This window comes from Nicotiana attenuata, unplaced genomic scaffold (genome assembly GCF_001879085.1).
Source record: "Nicotiana attenuata strain UT unplaced genomic scaffold, NIATTr2, whole genome shotgun sequence".
Lineage (NCBI taxonomy): Eukaryota > Viridiplantae > Streptophyta > Magnoliopsida > Solanales > Solanaceae > Nicotiana > Nicotiana attenuata.
In genome coordinates, this window is record NW_017671651.1 from 229799 (window position 1) to 248413 (window position 18615).

General features: G+C 37.3%; 3 protein-coding genes across 7 annotated transcripts; 1 reads left to right on the forward strand and 2 right to left on the reverse strand.

Moving 5' to 3' along the window:
• Positions 1–4324: 4324 nt before the first annotated feature.
• On the reverse strand, positions 4325–6991 carry LOC109209500 (folate synthesis bifunctional protein, mitochondrial-like). The gene is made up of 2 exons (XM_019372777.1): positions 6697–6991; positions 4325–6051 (listed from the first exon to the last, which is right to left on the reverse strand). Exons 1-2 carry the CDS (start codon positions 6761–6763, stop codon positions 4586–4588), a joined length of 1533 nt encoding a protein of 510 aa, XP_019228322.1. The 5' UTR covers positions 6764–6991; the 3' UTR covers positions 4325–4585.
• Positions 6992–7601: 610 nt separating this feature from the next.
• Positions 7602–11784, forward strand: LOC109209501 (fructokinase-like 2, chloroplastic). The gene is made up of 5 exons (XM_019372778.1): positions 7602–7766; positions 8847–9424; positions 9541–10169; positions 10275–10746; positions 11167–11784. The coding sequence occupies exons 1-5, from the start codon at positions 7726–7728 to the stop codon at positions 11391–11393; spliced, it is 1947 nt and encodes a 648-aa protein (XP_019228323.1). The 5' UTR covers positions 7602–7725; the 3' UTR covers positions 11394–11784.
• A 446-nt stretch (positions 11785–12230) lies between these two features.
• On the reverse strand, positions 12231–17864 carry LOC109209502 (probable 6-phosphogluconolactonase 1). 5 transcript variants are annotated; one of them, XM_019372783.1, is made up of 4 exons: positions 17809–17864; positions 16305–16512; positions 16073–16208; positions 12231–13021 (listed from the first exon to the last, which is right to left on the reverse strand). In XM_019372783.1, exons 2-4 carry the CDS (start codon positions 16475–16477, stop codon positions 12530–12532), a joined length of 801 nt encoding a protein of 266 aa, XP_019228328.1. In that variant the 5' UTR covers positions 16478–16512; positions 17809–17864; the 3' UTR covers positions 12231–12529. The 5 variants fall into 5 exon arrangements, with proteins under 5 accessions (XP_019228328.1, XP_019228324.1, XP_019228326.1 ...); XM_019372779.1 differs by lacking the exon at positions 17809–17864 and adding an exon at positions 17506–17613; XM_019372781.1 differs by lacking the exon at positions 17809–17864 and adding an exon at positions 17506–17597 and having other exon boundaries at positions 16305–16509.
• Between the last annotated feature and the right edge of the window lie 751 nt (positions 17865–18615).

Consider the following 18615-nt stretch of genomic DNA (forward strand, 5'->3'; position numbering starts at 1 on the left):
GTAAGTTGTAAAATTGTTAAAAATCTTTATATGGTCTAAAACAAGCGCCTAAACAGTGGCATGAAAAATTTGATCAAGTATTGATTATGATGGTTTTCGTCAATTGAAGTAGATAAATGTGTTTATACAAAATGTGTAGATGGTACATGTGTTATTATTTGCCTTTATGTGGATGACATGCTTATTTTTAGTTCTAGCCTTGATTTGGTACATAAAACCAAAATTTTCTTGTCTTCTAATTTTGAAATGAAAGACATGGGAGAAGCTAGTGTTATTTTAGGCATGAAAATTATAAGAGATGGCAATAGTTTGATGTTGACTCAAGAACATTATGTTGAAAGAATTCTTAAAAAATTTGATAATTTTGATGTGGTACCTGTAAGCACTCCTTATGATGCTAGTAGTCAATTAAAAAAAAATAAGGGAGATGCTGTAGATCAAAATAAATATGCTCAAATTATTGGTAGCCTAATGCATTTGATGAATTTACTAGACCTGCTATTGCATATGATGTGTGTAGATTGAGTAGATATACTCAAAACCCGAGTCATGATCATTGGAATGCATTAGTAAGAGTAATAAAATATTTGAGAGGTACCATGAACTATGGTATTAAATATAGTGGATTTCCCACTGTACTAGAAGGATACAGTGATGCTAACTGGATCTCTGATTCGGATGAGACAAAATTCACTAGTGGTTATGTGTTCACCCTCGGTGGGGGTGTTGTGGCATGAAAATCAGCTAAACAAACAATAATAGCTAGATCTACCATGAAATCTGAGTTTGTGGCATTGGAATTGGCTGGAAATGAGGCCGAGTGGTTAAAGAACCTTTTGGCGAGTATTCCGCTAGGAATTAAACCGACACCTTCTGTGTCGATGCATTGTGATTGCCAAGCTGCAATAGCCATTGCCAAAAATAAATCCTTTAATGGAAAAAGTAGACATATCTGATTGAGACATAATGTGATAAAGCAGCTGCTGAGAGATGGAATTATTTCCATAGATTATGTGAAGTCAGAAGTGAATTTGGCCGATCCTCTGACTAAACCTTTGGGAAGAAAATTAATATCTGAAACATCGAGGGGAATGGGACTTTTGCCAATTTGAGTTATATCAACTATGATGGTAACCCAACCTATGTGATTGGAGATCCCATGAAGTAGGTTCATATGGGTAATAACAAGTCATCAGTTGATCAAATGTGCACTATTAAATTATATCCCTTCCTATGGTGTATGTGTATATAGTGCAAGACTGCAAGGAATGAGAGGCTGAGTTATTAAACTCTTAATCTAATAATCCATAGCCTTTAATAGGTGGTGTATTGTGCTGCAGAATACACTTGATGGATGGACCTATATGAGTATGGAGTGGGGCCGCTCCTATGAAATTTATGGCAAAAATTTCTAGAGCACTCATGCAAACCAGGCGCGCGCATGGCCTATTAGCGCAAAACCGCGACAAACAACAAAGTGTATGCGGGTATAATGTGATAGATAAGACACTAAACTTACAAAAGAATTCTTGGTTCGTAGAAGTTCTAAACTTCACCAATTGTTCTGTAAGTTTAATCTTATTTTATCTAGGTCTGATTCATAGTCCAAGAGACACCAGATTCGACGCATTATGCTCATTTGTGAAAACCCAGCGAAAGTTTTCTTCATTATGATATTCTTTTTGAGCTATGTGGGGGATTGTTAAAAAAATATAATATTTTTAATAACTCAAAAAGAATGAGTATTTTAATATTTTTAATATCTCAATGTTTATTAACATTGAATGGGTATGCAATCAGTTATATTTTTTGTTATTAAAATTGACCAAAAGGTTTTGACCGTTTGCAAACATTAAAAATGATAATAATTTTCTTTAATCTTGAATAGGCAATGATTATAACAGTTCTTCTTTGGAATTGAATTCTTGGATTTGAATTCTAAAGATCCGTTTTGGTTTCTTTCCGTTTTGGCATTGAATCTTTGGTATTAAATTTTCAACCTTTCTTTCATGGAAGATGTAACTTCTTTAGGCTATATATAAAGCTATTTGTTTGTGTTCATGGAAGTAGAGTGAAAATAGTAAAAACTTTTCTTCTTCTTTCTTTTGTGCTGGGTTTTCTACTTATAAATCTTTGTTGTTTCTGCTCCTACTTATACTAGAAGAGCTTGTTGAATCCTGGGGGATACACCTAATATTATTCATCTCGGTGTGGGCGAAATATCCTTAAGGACAGTGTCTTTGACACTCTCAAGATAAACCTTTTATTCTCCATAATCATCCAATTTTTCCAACATTAACAAAGTACTGAAGAGGGTTGGGGGTGGCTGTAAATGTTCGCATGGATTTATATCTATGATTTGACAATTCACTTCTTCCTGAAAATTAAATAAAATGCTTTTTTGTGGATAAGGTGGTGTTTGACTCCCTTAGTTTCCAGTTTTGTGCATGCAAAGTCTATAATGCTGTGCAAAATTTATGCAAGCTTGCCTTGGACAGTGTTCAGAGGAATCCTAATAATGGTTATTGATCCATGCTTTTCCTCATTATTTTTATCTGCTTGTTTCCATATTATGCTGATTAATTTCATATAAGTTGATGCAATTGAACGTTGTCTTCTTTGGCCAAACTTTTTGTTTGCTCAGGCAAGGGCCATACTCGAAAACCATATGCTAAGATATTTGTACCAACAACTGCTGAGAGCTGGCATGATTTTACGTTTCTAATTAGGGGAAAGATATTGTATTTGCTATTTGAATTAGCAACATATTGTCTGCAATGTTGTATGGGGCAGAGTGCTGGCCAGTTAAGAACTCTCATATCCAGAAGATGAAGGTAGCTGAGATGAGGATGTTGAGGTGGATGTGCGGGCACACTAAGTTAGATAAGATCAGGAATGACGATATTCGGTAGAAGGTGGGTGTGGCCTCTGTGGATGACAAGATGCGGGAAGCGCGGCTCAGATAGTTCGGGCACGTGCGGAGGAGAAGCCTGGATGCTCCGGTGAGGAGGTGTGAGCTGCTGGCTTTAATGGGTTCGAGAGGAGGTAGAGGACGACCTAAGAAGTGTTGGGGAGAGGTGATCAGGCAGGACCTGGCGAGATTGCAGATTTCCGAGGACATGGCCTTTGATAGGAAGGTTTGGAGGTCGAGCATTAGGGTTGTAGGATAGGGGGTAGTCGAGCTTCCCCCGTCAGTTCCGGGGGTTCCCACCGGTACTACTACTAGGGGGGGGGGGGTAACGCGAGTTTGAGTCTTTTGGAGGGTTGGTCCTAGGTCAGGGCTTGTGGTTAATGTAGAGTTCACACTAACCTTGCTGTTTCCCATAGATCTAGTCCTTAGTTGTGGGTTATGGTTATTGCTTGTCATCTATTTTATGGTTTTTAGGATGCTGTCATTATTTCTATGGCTATGTTGACGTTACTGATGAATTGTCTTTTCTTGTTTTCTTGTTTTATTTTTCCTAAGCCGAGGGTCTATCGGAAACAGCCTCTCTGCCCCATCGGGGTAGGGGTAAGGTCTGCGTACACACTACCCTCCCCAGACCCCACTTAGTGGGACTTTACTGGGTCGTCGTTGTTGTTGTTGTTGTCTGCAATGTTCTAATTGTATCTTTAGAGGTCCAAGAATTTTGGGACATGATTGCTGAATGCACATTTTTGTTACTGAATGAGATGGCGGGAAATTGACATTCTGTCCCAGATCAAATGATGTCAAATAGCCATTTTAATACACAGTGGCTGTTATCATATTGATAAGAGTTGACATTTACTATCCGTATAACCTGTCTGAGGATACAGAAGAAAGTGCATCCAGCAAGGGCATTTTATCTTCTTCTTTTTTTCTCTGAGTTTCTTTTATTTTAATTTCTTTTTGGTTTTGTCCCGATCAGCTTGTGTTCTCGAGTTTTATGACATCAAGAAAGCGTTTTAGATGCAAATAAGTATATGTCAATCTGAGAGAAGCGTCGTGACACCTCAAACTTGAATTTGTTTTTTCATATTTGACGTTAGAAAAACAAAATAAGTCATTTATTACTTTTTTTAGAGAACTTGAAACAGCCTCTTGCAGAAATGCAGGGTAAGGTTGCGTACAATAGACCCTTGTGGTCTTGTCCACAATAGACCCTTGTGGTCCGGTCCTTCCCCGACCTCGCGCATAGCGGGAACTTAATCCACCAGGCTGCCCTTTTTTTTAGAGAACTTCAGTTATTGTTCCAAAGAGGCGTGCAAAAATCTTAAGAGATAATATTGAGAGAAGATAGCAGTTTAGAGAGATGAAGATTTCTTTGTTTAGCATCATAATTTGTTGCTTGATTGAAACTGGTAAAAGGGAAAACAAAACTACATAAAAGCAAAAACGAATCTCATCTACGTTTTACAAACTTGGGAACCGAAAGGAAGCAAATGAATCAAGAAACTAGTTAACTTTCAAGTAAAATGTTCACTCACAAAACTTTGCTCTTTCTGGTTATATCATTTCAGCTTTGAGGTCTTTTGCAAAAACACAACTGTCAGACTGATAGATGTTTTACAATGAGAAAAGAATAAGGCAAAAACAAAACATAGCTCGTGTTAACTGTTTTGTCTAAGCATACCGTTTCCTTTCCAATAACGCATCACACAGCCTAAGGGCGTATGCATTATATCGAACATTATGTACTCTTACAATATTGGCGCCATTCAGAACCCCTGTCGTTACAGCAGCAACAGTTGCTGGATCTCGTTCATCTGCAGCAGGGCGAGCACAGACTTCGCCTAGGAATCTCTTTCTGGACGGTCCAATCAATAAAGGGGCACGAGACAACGCCAAGCTCCTCCTTGCAATCTCACTTCGAATGGTTGTCAAACCCGTTAGAATATCCAAATTATGTTCAGTATTTTTGGAGAATCCGATTCCTGGATCAATTATTAGCCTCCAAGCAGGGATACCGGCTAACTCTGCTTCCTTGAGCCTCTCATAAAGTTCAAACGCCACATCCTTACAAACATCATTGTACTGCAAGTTCTCGGGATTTTGCATTGAAGACGGATCACCTCTCATATGCATTGTTATAAAGGGTACTCGAAGTGCTGCAACGACACTGTGCATGTTGGAATCCAACCGTCCACCAGATACATCGTTTACAAGATGAACCCCGTTCTTGACTGCGTCTGAAGCAACATCTGAATAAAAGGTATCCACAGATAAAAGCTTACCCTCAACCTCGGGCATCTTATTAACGGCCTCTATAACAGGAATTAGTCTATCTAATTCTTCTTCAACGGATATCTTTGAAGCGTTTGGACGTGTGGATTGTGCACCAAAATCAATTATATCTGCACCCTCTGAGAGCATTAACCTAACTTGGGAAACTGCTGCTTCTACGGATAGATACTTTCCACCATCACTAAAACTGTCCGGAGTCAAATTCAGAATACCCATAACAGAGGTTTTCGAAGACCAGTCCCATAGGTTGTTTCCAACTGGCAATACCCTTTTCATCCCATTTCTCCCTACAAGAGATTCACCTCCTAGTTTTTCCCACAACTCGAAAAGATCACCTGAATGTTTAGAAAACGAATGCCAACATGCAACTGTATCGCTATCTATGTCTGAACCGAGTAGATCAATCAAAGGTGCGACAACAAATGGTCTCTCCCAGATTCTTTCATGCGGAACGTCAAGTATCTCAGAATGAATCTTGAACTTCCCATAAAACAAAATATCCAAGTCGATGGGTCTAGGACCATATCTAATCCCAGTTGTACGACCCATGTCCTTCTCGATCTTCTTGAGCACTCCCAACAACTCGTGAGGCCCTAGTTTTGTGACACCTCTAACAGCAGAATTCAGAAACCGAGGCTGATCAGTTACATAAGCAGGCGCTGTCTCGTATAAGCAAGCATGCCTGGTAATTTGTATACCTGATTTCTTCATTAGGTGCAATGCTTCATCAAAATTCTGAAGTCTGTTTCCCACATTACTTCCCAAAGCAATTATTACTTCCTGCTCCGAGGAATGTACTTGCACCACACAATCCGGGGACGAATGGATACTACAAAAGCCCCGTGCTGCAAACAAGTTTGTAAAAGAACATCAATCAATCAATCACTATGCGTCTATGCCTTAATCCTAAAACTAGTTGAGGGTCGGTTATATGAATCCTCTGTATCCATTCTGCGCTATTATGGTCCATTTCTCTCAATCTTTAAAGATTCAAAAAGAACATTTTAGATTTAAAAAACGGCCTCTACCTCCATCGACAGTCAATAAAAACCCCTCATTAAAATGTTGAGAGAAGAAGCTTAAACCCATCAAAACATCTAAGAAAGCTCAAAGATAAACCGTTTTTTATGACGATGCTCTCGGGGCCAGCTTGTACACACCTCGACTATTTCTATTTCACTGGTAGCTGCTATCCTCCACTAGCACAGATATCATATAACTCTTGCCTACCAAGACTTATTACTATTTAAAAAGATAAATATGACTTTATAATTTATTTGGAAAAACTGTAGTAAAAGAATAGTATAATTCCATTAATGTCATTAATTGCACTAATACTAATCTAATTAAACATTTCAATCCACATCCCATCTTCAAGGGTAAATAGAACACATACCAATTATATCAAACCTTACAAAGATTGTAACTTTATGATTAATAGAGCACAAAAAGATAGGAAAAACACATAAAGAGGGGTAAAAAGGTCTTACCATTACACGAATTCTTGGATTTTTTGAACCCAACTTTTGTGGGCAGTAAGCGTCTGAAGATATTCATATTAACAAATGATACAAAAATCAATGAAGATAGTGATGTTAATATCTCAGTAATATTTCAAGATTCATAGAATTGCAAGAAATCTCCAGGACTATCATCCTATGAATGAACATGAAATATACAGTGGAATTGGATCTTGGAAATTAGATTAGATTCCCTGCTTTGCCAGAATATAGTACAAAGGCAGTGCAGAAACATACCTAGTGGCATTTTGGTAAACTGTGGAGTACACTAGGGTCATTTTAATCATCAAAAGTTTGTCTTTAGAACATGGGTTTAAAGACAAAGACACTACTCCCTACTTTTAATTTATTTTTTCTATCCAAAAGAATATCAGTTTTTTACATTTACAAATATTTTAACTTTAAAATTTTATTTTTTACTTTAATAAAATAATTTAAAATAAATGATGAAATCACTGGTACTTGTACTAGGGTAGACCGTTTACATTATATCTCTTGAGATGCGGCCCTTTCCTCGACTCTGCATGAATGCGATATGCTTTATGTTTCGGATTGCCTTTTTGACGAAACCAAAATTTTTATTAAAAATAAACACACAAATAAATCAAAGCCATTCAACATATAATGTATATAGTAAAACAATTATTACTTATCTACACAATAAATTTTTTGAGTGAACACCTCTTGGATAAGAGTGTTTCATTATTTATGATTTATTTTGAATCATAAATTTTAAAAGTCTTTTGCCTTCTATGTAAAACAGGATAAAAGGAGTACTAATCACTATGAATAATTTCTTCAGAAAATAATTAAATAATAAATATTATTAAAAGAAAAGAAAAATAATAATTCTGTAATTCCCTCAAAAACTCAAATCCCAAAACCCCCCTCCTCATCCAGTTCTTTTTACTGCTTCACAGCTACCTTGAACTTGAAGGTCTAAAACCCCAAATCCCCATTGTTGGGTTGTAAAGATTGTATCTTTATGTTCCTCTTGCTATGGCTGCTCTCTCTTTCAGCTTCTTTTCTACTCTCCCCAGGTTCTTTTCCATAATTCTTTTGTTTTTTTTCTCATATATGTTCCTTTTTTATCTGCTTTGTTTCATCTGCTTTACCTTGTAAAGAAAATTATACCAGAAACAGACAGTTAAACATATAACTTATAAAGTTGTCACCTTTGCAACTATCTTGTGTGTGGATAACGTTATTTTGTGGTGAAAATTAGAATTAAAGTTGAATTTCTGTGTCATTGCTTTCGTATACTACTAGTTTGAGAGCAAGTTGAACTTCTTCCATATTCGATATGATTCTGTATTGTGAGGATTCATCATATAATCAAAAACATGCAGGGGTGATTTGAAGGTTATGAATTCGGGATTCTGGGTTCTAAATTATATAATTTATAAACATTAATAAATTTCTTAAGACAAATAAAAAGTTGGACAAAAGTTATTGGGGTCGGCTGACCCCATATCTTCAAGACTAGCTCCGCCACTAAAAACATGGTTGGTGAGGATTCATAGCTGACTCCAACTTCTTTGGGACTGAGGCGTAGTGGTAGTAGTAGTTGTTCTATATGATTTTGATTAGTGCACATAGGGTGGCTTCACTGGTACAGTTGCTCTTTTGGTGACTTGTAGGTAACTAGCCGACTGCACTTCGTGCTTTTTTTTTTCTTTGATAACCGTGGTGTCGGGGCTAACTTGCGTGCATCTCGAATAATTCCATGAGATACCTGTTACTTCCCACCAGCAATTTCTTCCACCAAGGCTTTTTACTACCTCCAACCAGCAACATGTGCAGTTCGTGCTTTTTAATAGTGCATAGTTGGAGTTCATTCGGAATGAAATCATTCACTCACCGAAAACCAGAACAAATTCAGTGTCTTTAAAGCTGCGGACTTTTAATTGTAAAATGTATCAGTATGCAAGGAGGGTGTTTTTCTTGGTTGTAATATAAGCATCAAATAGAGACTCAATGTCTTTGCTTTTTCTTTATAGCATCTTGGATTTTTCTGATCTCAAACATGGAGGAAATTTGAGGATAATTGCTCCTGAAACTAAAAATATGCTTCAAACAGGAAAAAGCAAACTAATGTTCTATGTTTCTCTAATATGCAGGCAGCATTTGCATTGGAACTTTTACCCAAATATGAAAGTAATGCAGCTTCAAGATCTTGGACATAAAAACAAATGGGTTCTTATGGCAATCTCTAAAGAAGGATCTCCTGAGGCTATAGCCAAGGAGTTATCGAAGACAGAGGTGTTTGGTGCTGGAAAAAAGACTGCCCGGATATCAAAACGAACTCCGGTTATGGCTAGGAGAAAGAAAGTAGTCGAGACTTCAAATGATGATCCCGTGAACGCCGAGGAAGCCGAAAATACTTCAGGGTCAACTGAGGAACCCAAAAAAACCCAGAGACGAACTCGTAAGAAAAAAGAGATAGTGGAGAGTTCATTTGGCGATTCCATATCCGATGCGGAGGGTAATGTCACTGATGCGGAAGCTGTAACAGAACCAGAATCAAGTGTGAAACCGAAGAAAACCCGACGAACTCGGAAGAAAAAAGAGACAGCGGAGAGCACATTTGAGGATTCCTTGTCAGATGTGGAGGGCAATGTCACAGATGAGGAAGCCTTACCAACTTCAGGATCAAGTGAAGGTTCCATGGAAGTACGAAAACGAACTTCAAAGAAAGGTAAAATCTCTTTTCCAAATACTTACAAACTTCCTCGTCATTGAGCACTTGTGCTTTCTTTACATTTCCTAAGTTTAAAAGTTTAAATTGCAAATCTCTTTATGCATAATTTGCAGCTGTTTCTAGCTCTAGTAGCCTTGAGAAAGAACCAGCTCAGAAGGTCACAAGGCGGAGGAGAAAGAAGGTTTATGATTTAGAGGATGAAGGTAGCCAGACAGAAATTAGTGATATTGAAGAAGAGCTACATGTTGCAAACATTGATGCCGATAGTGAGGAAGAACTGGACTTCGATGGTGGAGAGGATATTAGCTTCTCATATGGATGGCCACCTCTTGTGTGTTGCTTTGGTGCCGCACAGCATGCATTTGTTCCTTCAGGGAGGCCGTCCAATCGGCTTATAGACCACGAATGGCATGAAAGAATGAAAGATGCAATTTGGGATCCTGAAAAATTTACCAGGTCCCCCGGGGGATGTTCGAGTAACGTTGCCGTGGCTCTTGCGAGCTTGGGCGGTAAAGTTGCCTTCATGGGGAAACTTGGCGATGACGATTTTGGTCAGTCCTTGGTATATTTTATGAATATCAACAAAGTTCAAACGCGATCAGTTCGCCTTGACAGTAAAAAAGCAACTGCCATTACACATATGAAAATAGGTAAGAGAGGGGGCTTGAGGATGTCTACCACCAAACCATCTGCTGAGGATTCTCTATTGAAGTCCGAGATCAATATAGATGTCCTTAAGGAGGTGAGAATCTGAAAAAAAATTACATGTTACTTTATTTATTTGAATTCATTTTGTCTGTTCTGTTAGTGCTGAAGTTGTTTCAATTCATTCTAATGTGTCACACAGGCAAAAATGTTTTACTTCAATACATTCTCATTGCTTGACCCAAATATGAGATTAACCACATTGCGAGCAACAAAGATTTCGAAGAAGCTGGGAGGGGTTGTCTTTTATGATGTCAACCTCCCGTTTCCGCTATGGGAATCGGGTGATAAAGCGAAGACATTCATACAGCAAGCGTGGGATCTTGCAGATATTATAGAAGTTACGAAACAGGAGTTAGAGTTTCTCTGTGGAATAAAACCGTCCGAGAGGTTTGACACCAAAGATAATGACAGGTCTAAGTTCACTCACTATCCACCGGAAGTAATTGCTCCACTTTGGCATGAAAATCTAAAGGTTTTGTTCGTGACCAACGGAACTTCTAAGATTCATTACTACACCAAGGAGCATAATGGTGCTGTTCTTGGGTTAGAAGATGTGCCTCTGACCCCTTATACTTCTGATATGTCTGCATCTGGAGATGGTATTATTGCAGGTAAAAGATTGACCACCTTCTGTATATTCATAATTCGTTCGTTTAGAAGTTTGCTCATTAGAGATGATAGTCTGCTATGTGATGCATTCATGCCTTTTCACTTATCCCTGCACTATTTATACAAATTGGATATACATCTTTACTTAACTTTGGATCAAGAGATAGCAGTAAGGAAACAATATTGAGTGAAGTCATGTCACATCTGGACAGTGATGTTATCCATCCAAGTTTTACAGGCCAACAGATATCTTTAGCTGTTCGATCAAATTCTCATTATTAGTACTCAACTGTTACCTAAAAACAGTATCATTACCTGTTTCAAAAAGAAATGTTTGGTTATAAAATATTTACAACTGAAATATCAAATTTTCGTGTTTTTGGTGCTCTTCAACTTAATTTCTGTGGCAACTTTTGGTTCAGGTATCATCAGAATGCTGACAGTTCAGCCTCATCTTATGACCGATAAAGGGTACTTGGAACGAACTTTAAAGTATGCTATTAGCTGTGGGGTAGTAGATCAATGGTTACAGGCAAGGAGATTAGGGTATCCTCCCAAGGAAGGTATGGAAGACGATGTGGTCCCAGACGACCATGGCATCAAGTCGGTAACAGAAAGGGAATACAGAACACTCGTGCCTATAAGTTGATGGTGTATACGCTTGGTAGCCCATTATGCTTATGTCAGATGCCCTGTTTCCATCGGAAAGTTGAAAGTTTTGGTGTTGGAATATTCTTTCGGGCATCACTGTGATTGTAGCTGTAACTGCTTGTACACAAATTTTTCGAGTTTTGGTACAACATGGTATCAGAGAAATCATACAAGAGGGAAAGACAACATCACCAATTCCATTTCCCCGAGGCTTTCTTGATTGCTCTGCCTTTAATGTAACATTTGTACTATTTTTTTGACATATTGGAGAAATTTTGATTTTTTACTAGCAGAATAGGCTGTGCATTGCTGTGTATCATAGACCAATATCATTTCATCTCCTTTTTGTTATTTCTGAATGCAATTGTTTGAGTTTGAACTTTGAACCATTTAGTTTTCTTAAAACTCAGTTTCTCTAAAGAAAATGGATTCTCCTCGAAACACACACACAGAGAAAAAAAGGGGCAGTTCGGTCGCTAAGCTCCCGCTATGTATGCTCCCGCTATGTGTGGGATCCGGAAAAGGATCGAACCACAAAGGTCTGTTGCACGCAGCCTTACCTTGCATTTTGCAAGAGTATGTTTCTACGGCTCGAACCCGTGACCTCTTGGTCACATAGCATCAACTTTACCAGTTACGCAAGTACCGGATAATTCTGTCTGCCAAGGTTAGGCGGATGAGAAGATATCACCTAATATTTTTTGTCATATTAACTTACATTGGACCTCCACCTATCTACACTAAAATTGTTAATGATGAATGTTCTGCCATTAACTTTATGTATCAAAATTTTATTTCAAGGTAACTGATGTGAAAGAGCTGAAAACAAACTAGCTAATTTTTAAAAGGACATTTTGACTTCTATATAAGGATCCAATTTTATTGCCATCTTCCCCAACAAAAAGATAACCACACTTCTCAAAACCCACCTCAGAAGAGAGGACTGCAGGTGGAAGATACCTAATCCAACGGAAGAAAAAGTTCCTATATTTCTTCTCAAACAGGAAAAGGTATCAAAAATTTTGGGAAAAAAGGGAAGATCAAAATATAAGACTTGATGAAAGATGAGAATGAACTAAGTTGCATATGCCTTTTCTAAATACACAATCATACACATTTAAAAGCCTGGTCCTTCTACTCTGAAAATTTTGCGCCGTCAAGTTTTGAGGCGGCTGCCTTGTCTAGAAACCAAACCAAATTCCCTTTACTTGGCTGGACCATTTTTGCTGGCAATGTCGGGCAGTCAGGTCCAACATCATCAATTGCCGAATGCACAGCCTCTGCTTTACTGCTTCCAGTTGCAACTATAGCCACATTGGATGCAGAGTTGATAACCGGTAAAGTGAAAGTAATCCTCTCTGGAGGAGGCTTGGGTGAGTCGGTGAGAAAAGTTACCCACTCTTCTTTCTCATCAAGTATGGAGTGATTAGGGAAAAGAGACGCGACATGTCCATCTGGTCCCATTCCTAGAAGAATGAGGTCAAACTTGGGGCAGTCGCTGATGTCAGAAACGCTGATTACACGAGTCCTCACGAGCTGTCTAATAACAAACTCATAGTCTTCGGCAGCTTTCTCTGCTGAGACCGTGTCGTTAATGGAATGTACATGGCTTGGAACAATAGGCACCTGAAAGATAAAAGCACAATCTAGCTGAGAAATGCAAAACTCTGGAAAGTAAGATCAGTACCAAAAATCAAATTCGGAAGCCCTTCAGACTTGGAACAAAATTTCACTAATGAAATTCAGCTACATGGTACAAGACAGCATTTCAAATCTATGCATTCAGCTCAACCGTCCTGTTTTCTTTTTCCTTATTTTTTTCCACTTCCCTTTTAATGCCAAGGGAAGACGAAAGGATAAATGAAAAAAATGGAAGATGCTGTAACTTCGAAAGAGCTAACTAGCATTTGTATCTTAAGATGGTACACTCGTATTCTGGTAATTGAGAGAATACCTAGGATGAAGAATTTGGGAACTGAAGTACCAGTTCTCCTCCCACATTGAGAAGCAAACCTCAAAGTTATACCTATTGAATTCATACTATAAGAACATCCATTTCCCTCACAAATTCTAGGGGAAACACAAGAACAAAACAACAAAAAAATGAAGAGATGGAATACAATTGCTAAAACATGGACCTTGTCTGGTCTATGTTGCATGGACTCTCCAAAATACTGACGCACCCATGTCGGATTCTCCAAATATACATAGTCCGAGCAACATAGGTGGTGGTTCTAATGCCAACCCATAGATTAAAGAAGATATTTAGCAGATTTGCAGAATACTGTTGAATAAATATGATTTCAAAATACTGACCCTGAAGGAAATAGAAAAAACCAAAGACTGTTCCTTTCTTTCTCATTAGATATCTTAAATACTTATCGTGTAAGATATCAACAAATACAAGAGCTTTAAAGGATATATGTTAAACGTGATAAAACAGTAGTAAGCTTTCAAGCTGAACTAATTTTCCACAATGAGCAGGTTACATCAAAGTTCAAAATTGTTAGACACGATAGCATGACAGATCTACTAGACATCGGTAAGCTCGAAGAGTCAAGACACATGAGACACCAAGGCCACCATGTTTCCAGTGTAAGTCTGCGTTCGTGACTCTAGCAAAGGAAACTATAGAAGTTACCAAATATCATTATGTCAATCTATACGCGGGAAACAATCAGCATTGGTTAAACCCAGCATCTGCAGAGAGAGTTTGCTTGTAATCTTGAAATTTCTTATCAATCAAGAAAAAAAATAAAAATAAAAAGCAAAGCAACTAAAACACCCTCCTCTCCCCGTTAGCACTGAACATCCTTTTGGCATCACCAATCCGTAAATCGATCTCTTCATGCCAGCAATTGGATGGTCTTAATATAACCTCAAGTTAATATTTCAACCACCTCCGGATCCCTGAGAGCTCATAGTGAGCGACTACAATTGAACATTTTCAACAATATTCTCTTGCATGACTTTATAGGTCACTATGTGCACATACAATACTCATCCATCTATTAGCACTACCTCAATTCAGCTTTATACGCATCCTCAGTTGGCCCAGTGCATTCAGTTCAAAGGAAATAGCTACAGGTGCACTTAGATCCATAGATGTCACCACCTCTAAGCATGGACACATTAAATATACCATATATACCTGGTTCACTACAATAGTTCAAAGTAAATTAACTAGAGAGTAACAGATGATAGGTAGAATAACTCAGTGGCATACGCAGAATTTTTCATAAGCGGTGTCATAATTTGAAGAAATGAACAAACAAATAACTTATTGTAGTTGTAACCGGTGTCATTTTCAATATTAATCTTCAATATTTTTATTTCTCTTATACATAAATAGTAAAAAAATAACGACGAAGCGGTGTCCTGTGACACCGCATAGGACAAGGTGTATACGCCCCTGGAATACCTAGAGACATCAAAGATCTGGATTCAAAAAATTTTGAAAATCATCTTGCTTCAGGAATAAAATGAAAAAAGAACCATATTCATGGGAATTTACTATACATGGCTATCTACCACATCCAACCCCCAACGATTAGATACTGCAGCTTAGAGAATCCTGATTCATTCTTCTGCCAGATCTCCTATCCAAACTCTGACGTAACGTCCCCACCCCCACTATGCCATACTATGCAAAATTGCAAGCTCAAAACATTGTTGGAGATCAAGGAAAAGCACTGATCAAAGAAATATGTTACAGCACACCTTAATTTCTGGCTGCAGCTACAATACCAACAATAGCCATGCTTGACTGTAGCATGATTGCTTGTCAATGTTCCGAACAGACCCTAAAAAATGGCTGCTCCCCCTCTCACCCTCCCCCCCACCCCCACCCCCACCCCACCCACCCCCAAAAAAAAGTAAGGAAGAAAGAAGAAAGAACATCCTCACTTCTATATAAGATGAACACAAGCGACATGGTATGAAAACTAATATCAACAATAACATATAAGTTTATAGCCGGTCTTTAGCATGACGGTTAGCCAAAAAGTAGTAATTACAACAGCCTGGAGCTTCCCTTGCATATTTGAGATGCACCGTATCTGTGTTTTAGAGCTGAAAGATTATTGTATATTTATGATGAACTGAATCAACCCAAAAGAGAACTACTTCATTTGATGCCTGTCTTAAAGATTTCTTGATAAAGGTATATGTAATCATGGATCGCAATGCAAAATAGAGAGAGCCATTGTTACAACTAGGGGTGGCAAACGAGCTAGTTGGATCGGATATGGACGAGTCAAGAACGGGTAGTGCAAAAACGGATTAATTATCCGACCCGATCCATATTTAATACGGATAGAATACGGGTTGACTGCCAGATAATATTGATATCCATTATTATCCATGGCTTCTCGAATATGATCACTTTTGGAAGAATACCTAGTCTTTCACACTTAGAAACCCCTAATTTGAGTCATGTAAAAATTAAACACATTGGTTATCCATTTTCTAAGTGGATAATATGGTTCTTATCCATATTTGACTCATTTTTAAAAAGTTCATTATCCAACCCATTTTTTAAGTGGATAATATGGACGGATAACTGCTTTTTTATCCACTTTGCCACCACTAGTTACAACTAAGGTTCGTATGAACAATCCCACAATCAGTAGATCAAAACAGTACGCAAGATGATCAAGTAAAATTTGAGTTTTCTACCTTTGACAAAAGTCCATCTTTGGCTAGCTTGTAATTACTATCAGCATGATTTTTCGCAACCACACGCTCGTCCACCCAAAATATATACCACTTCGCCCAATCAACAGTTTTGCTGTAAGGAGCTTCACAAAGTTTTCTGCTTCCCCGAGAATTTCAAAAACCAGTTCAATACCTTATATATAAAGGGAAACAAAAAAAAATTGAAAAAGTAAAATATAACACACTTACATACCCCATCAAGCTGATGAGGGAACCACCAGATAAAGCAACAGCAAATACACCTCTCTCCTTCACAGAAGCCTCTGATAATTCTGCAATATAATCTGCCAAATCTGTGCTGAGTTCATCCAAATACTCATAAATCCTCACTTCTCTTCCATCTTTATTAGCCCAAGAAAGAGCCATCCTTCTTTAGAAAATGTAAGATAACACTGCCACTACTGCACAAAATCATAACATAGCAAAGCAACAAGTCAACTACAATTTGGACCATATTCTGTTTGATTCACCTGAAATTATAATTTTTTCTAAAAAAAAAAGTCTAACAATTCCATAATGATCATTTAGCATGAAACAAAGCACAGATTCTCCAATTACACAATCTGAAGAACATTTAAGGGGCACGACACTAAAGCAAAACAAGAAACTAGTAGACAACTATACTACATGTACTTACTCAACATTAACAACAACAACAACAACAAACCCACTATAGTCACACAAGTGGGGTCCGGGGAGGGTAGTGAGCACGTAGACCTTACCCCTATCTAGAAGGTAAATAGTTGTTTCCGATAGATCCTCGGCCCAAAGAAAGATGAAGAGAAAGCAGTAGTAACAAGTAACAGCAACAAACTCACTCAACATAAATAATCAAAAAAATTTGATCTTTGACATTGGCAGCCCCCCCCCCCACCAACACACACACACACACCAAAAACAAAGAATCAGCAATACCAGTAGTTAAATTCTGAAATTCTTAGAAATTATTCAAGCTCATAATTTAAGGTTCAGAAATTCTTGAAACACAGAAATCAAACACAAAGTAAGTAGTACATGATCACTCCACAAACATCAAAAAATGAGTATTAAAAAGAAAAAGAAAAAAATGAAGACTGATCAACAAGAAGATCATTGACTCCACAAATTCATTGAATCAAGAACATGCACGTGAATAGAAAAAACTGAAACAAACAGCATTACAGACAAAACTCCAGATCACAAAGAATTATCATCCTCTTCCATTAATAATCTTGAATTGCAAAAAAAAAACCACCAAAAAGTAAACACCAAACTGCTAAAAACAGAAACCCAAAACACAAAAACAACATAAAAATCAAGTCTTGGAATATCATTAACATACAATATACTATTTCTGAAGTAAGAACCATAGGAGCTATAAAAAATACAGAGAAACAGAGAGATGGGGTTCTTACAAAGGTGAAGGAAAGTGATGTGTTAGGCCAAAAAAAGAAAGGGAAAAATTTTGAAGGAGCTGAGAAGATGGGTATCAGCAGTTTCTATAACATATATAAGGACAAAACACACACACACACACACACACAAATATTAAATGTAATATATAAACACCATAGCCAAAAAATAAAAAAATAAAAAATAAATAAAAACTTACCTTGATCTAGGCAAAAAAAAAAAAAATTAATCTTGAAACGAAGCATTTTATTTTTTACTGAATACTGCAACATGAGTTTGATATAATGAAAATTAGGAATTTTAACCTTATGAGGTACCACGTGCATCTGATGATGGTGACAAGAAAATGTAAACAGAAATTCTCTCTTTTTGTTTTAGTGGATAAAAATGAGAGAGAAAAAGATGAATCACGTTCCTTATCTACTTCTTAAAAATACAGATAGGATAAATGAAAAATATTTATGTAAAACTTTGTGTCAGAAAAAGTAGTATATTTAATTATGTAAAACAAAAGGAAGTCTTTGTTCTTTCCTTTGGTTTCCTAGATCCTCTGCTGTGTTTTTTCTAGTAGGTAAATAAATTCTTTTAATTATTTGATTTAATGGGAAAAAAAATAAGAACCCTTGATTTTGAAATTAGTACACATTTAAAAATTGAGTGACAAGAGTTTTGTATTGGGTGCAATATTTGAATATTATGAGGCTTGTTTTTTGATACATGATCTTTATTTAGTTTTTTTATTATTTGTACAGACGCAAATTTATTATTTTTAAGTTAATGAATTCTGAATACTTATACCATTACGCTATAATAGGTCATGCAATATATTTATGTATATATGTGTGCGCGCGCATGCATAGATATTTTTGAACTACAACAACAACAACCCAGAAAAATCCCACAGGTGAGGAGTATGGGGAGGTAGTGTGTATGCAGACCTTACCCCTACCCCGATAGAGTAAAGAGGTTGTTTCCGATAGACCCTCGACTCAAGAAAACGAACAAGACAAAAAGAGACAATGTATTAGTACCATCAACAGAAATCATAGAAATAATAACAACATCATAAGAACCAGAAAGTAGATGAAACACAATAATGATAACCAGTAAAT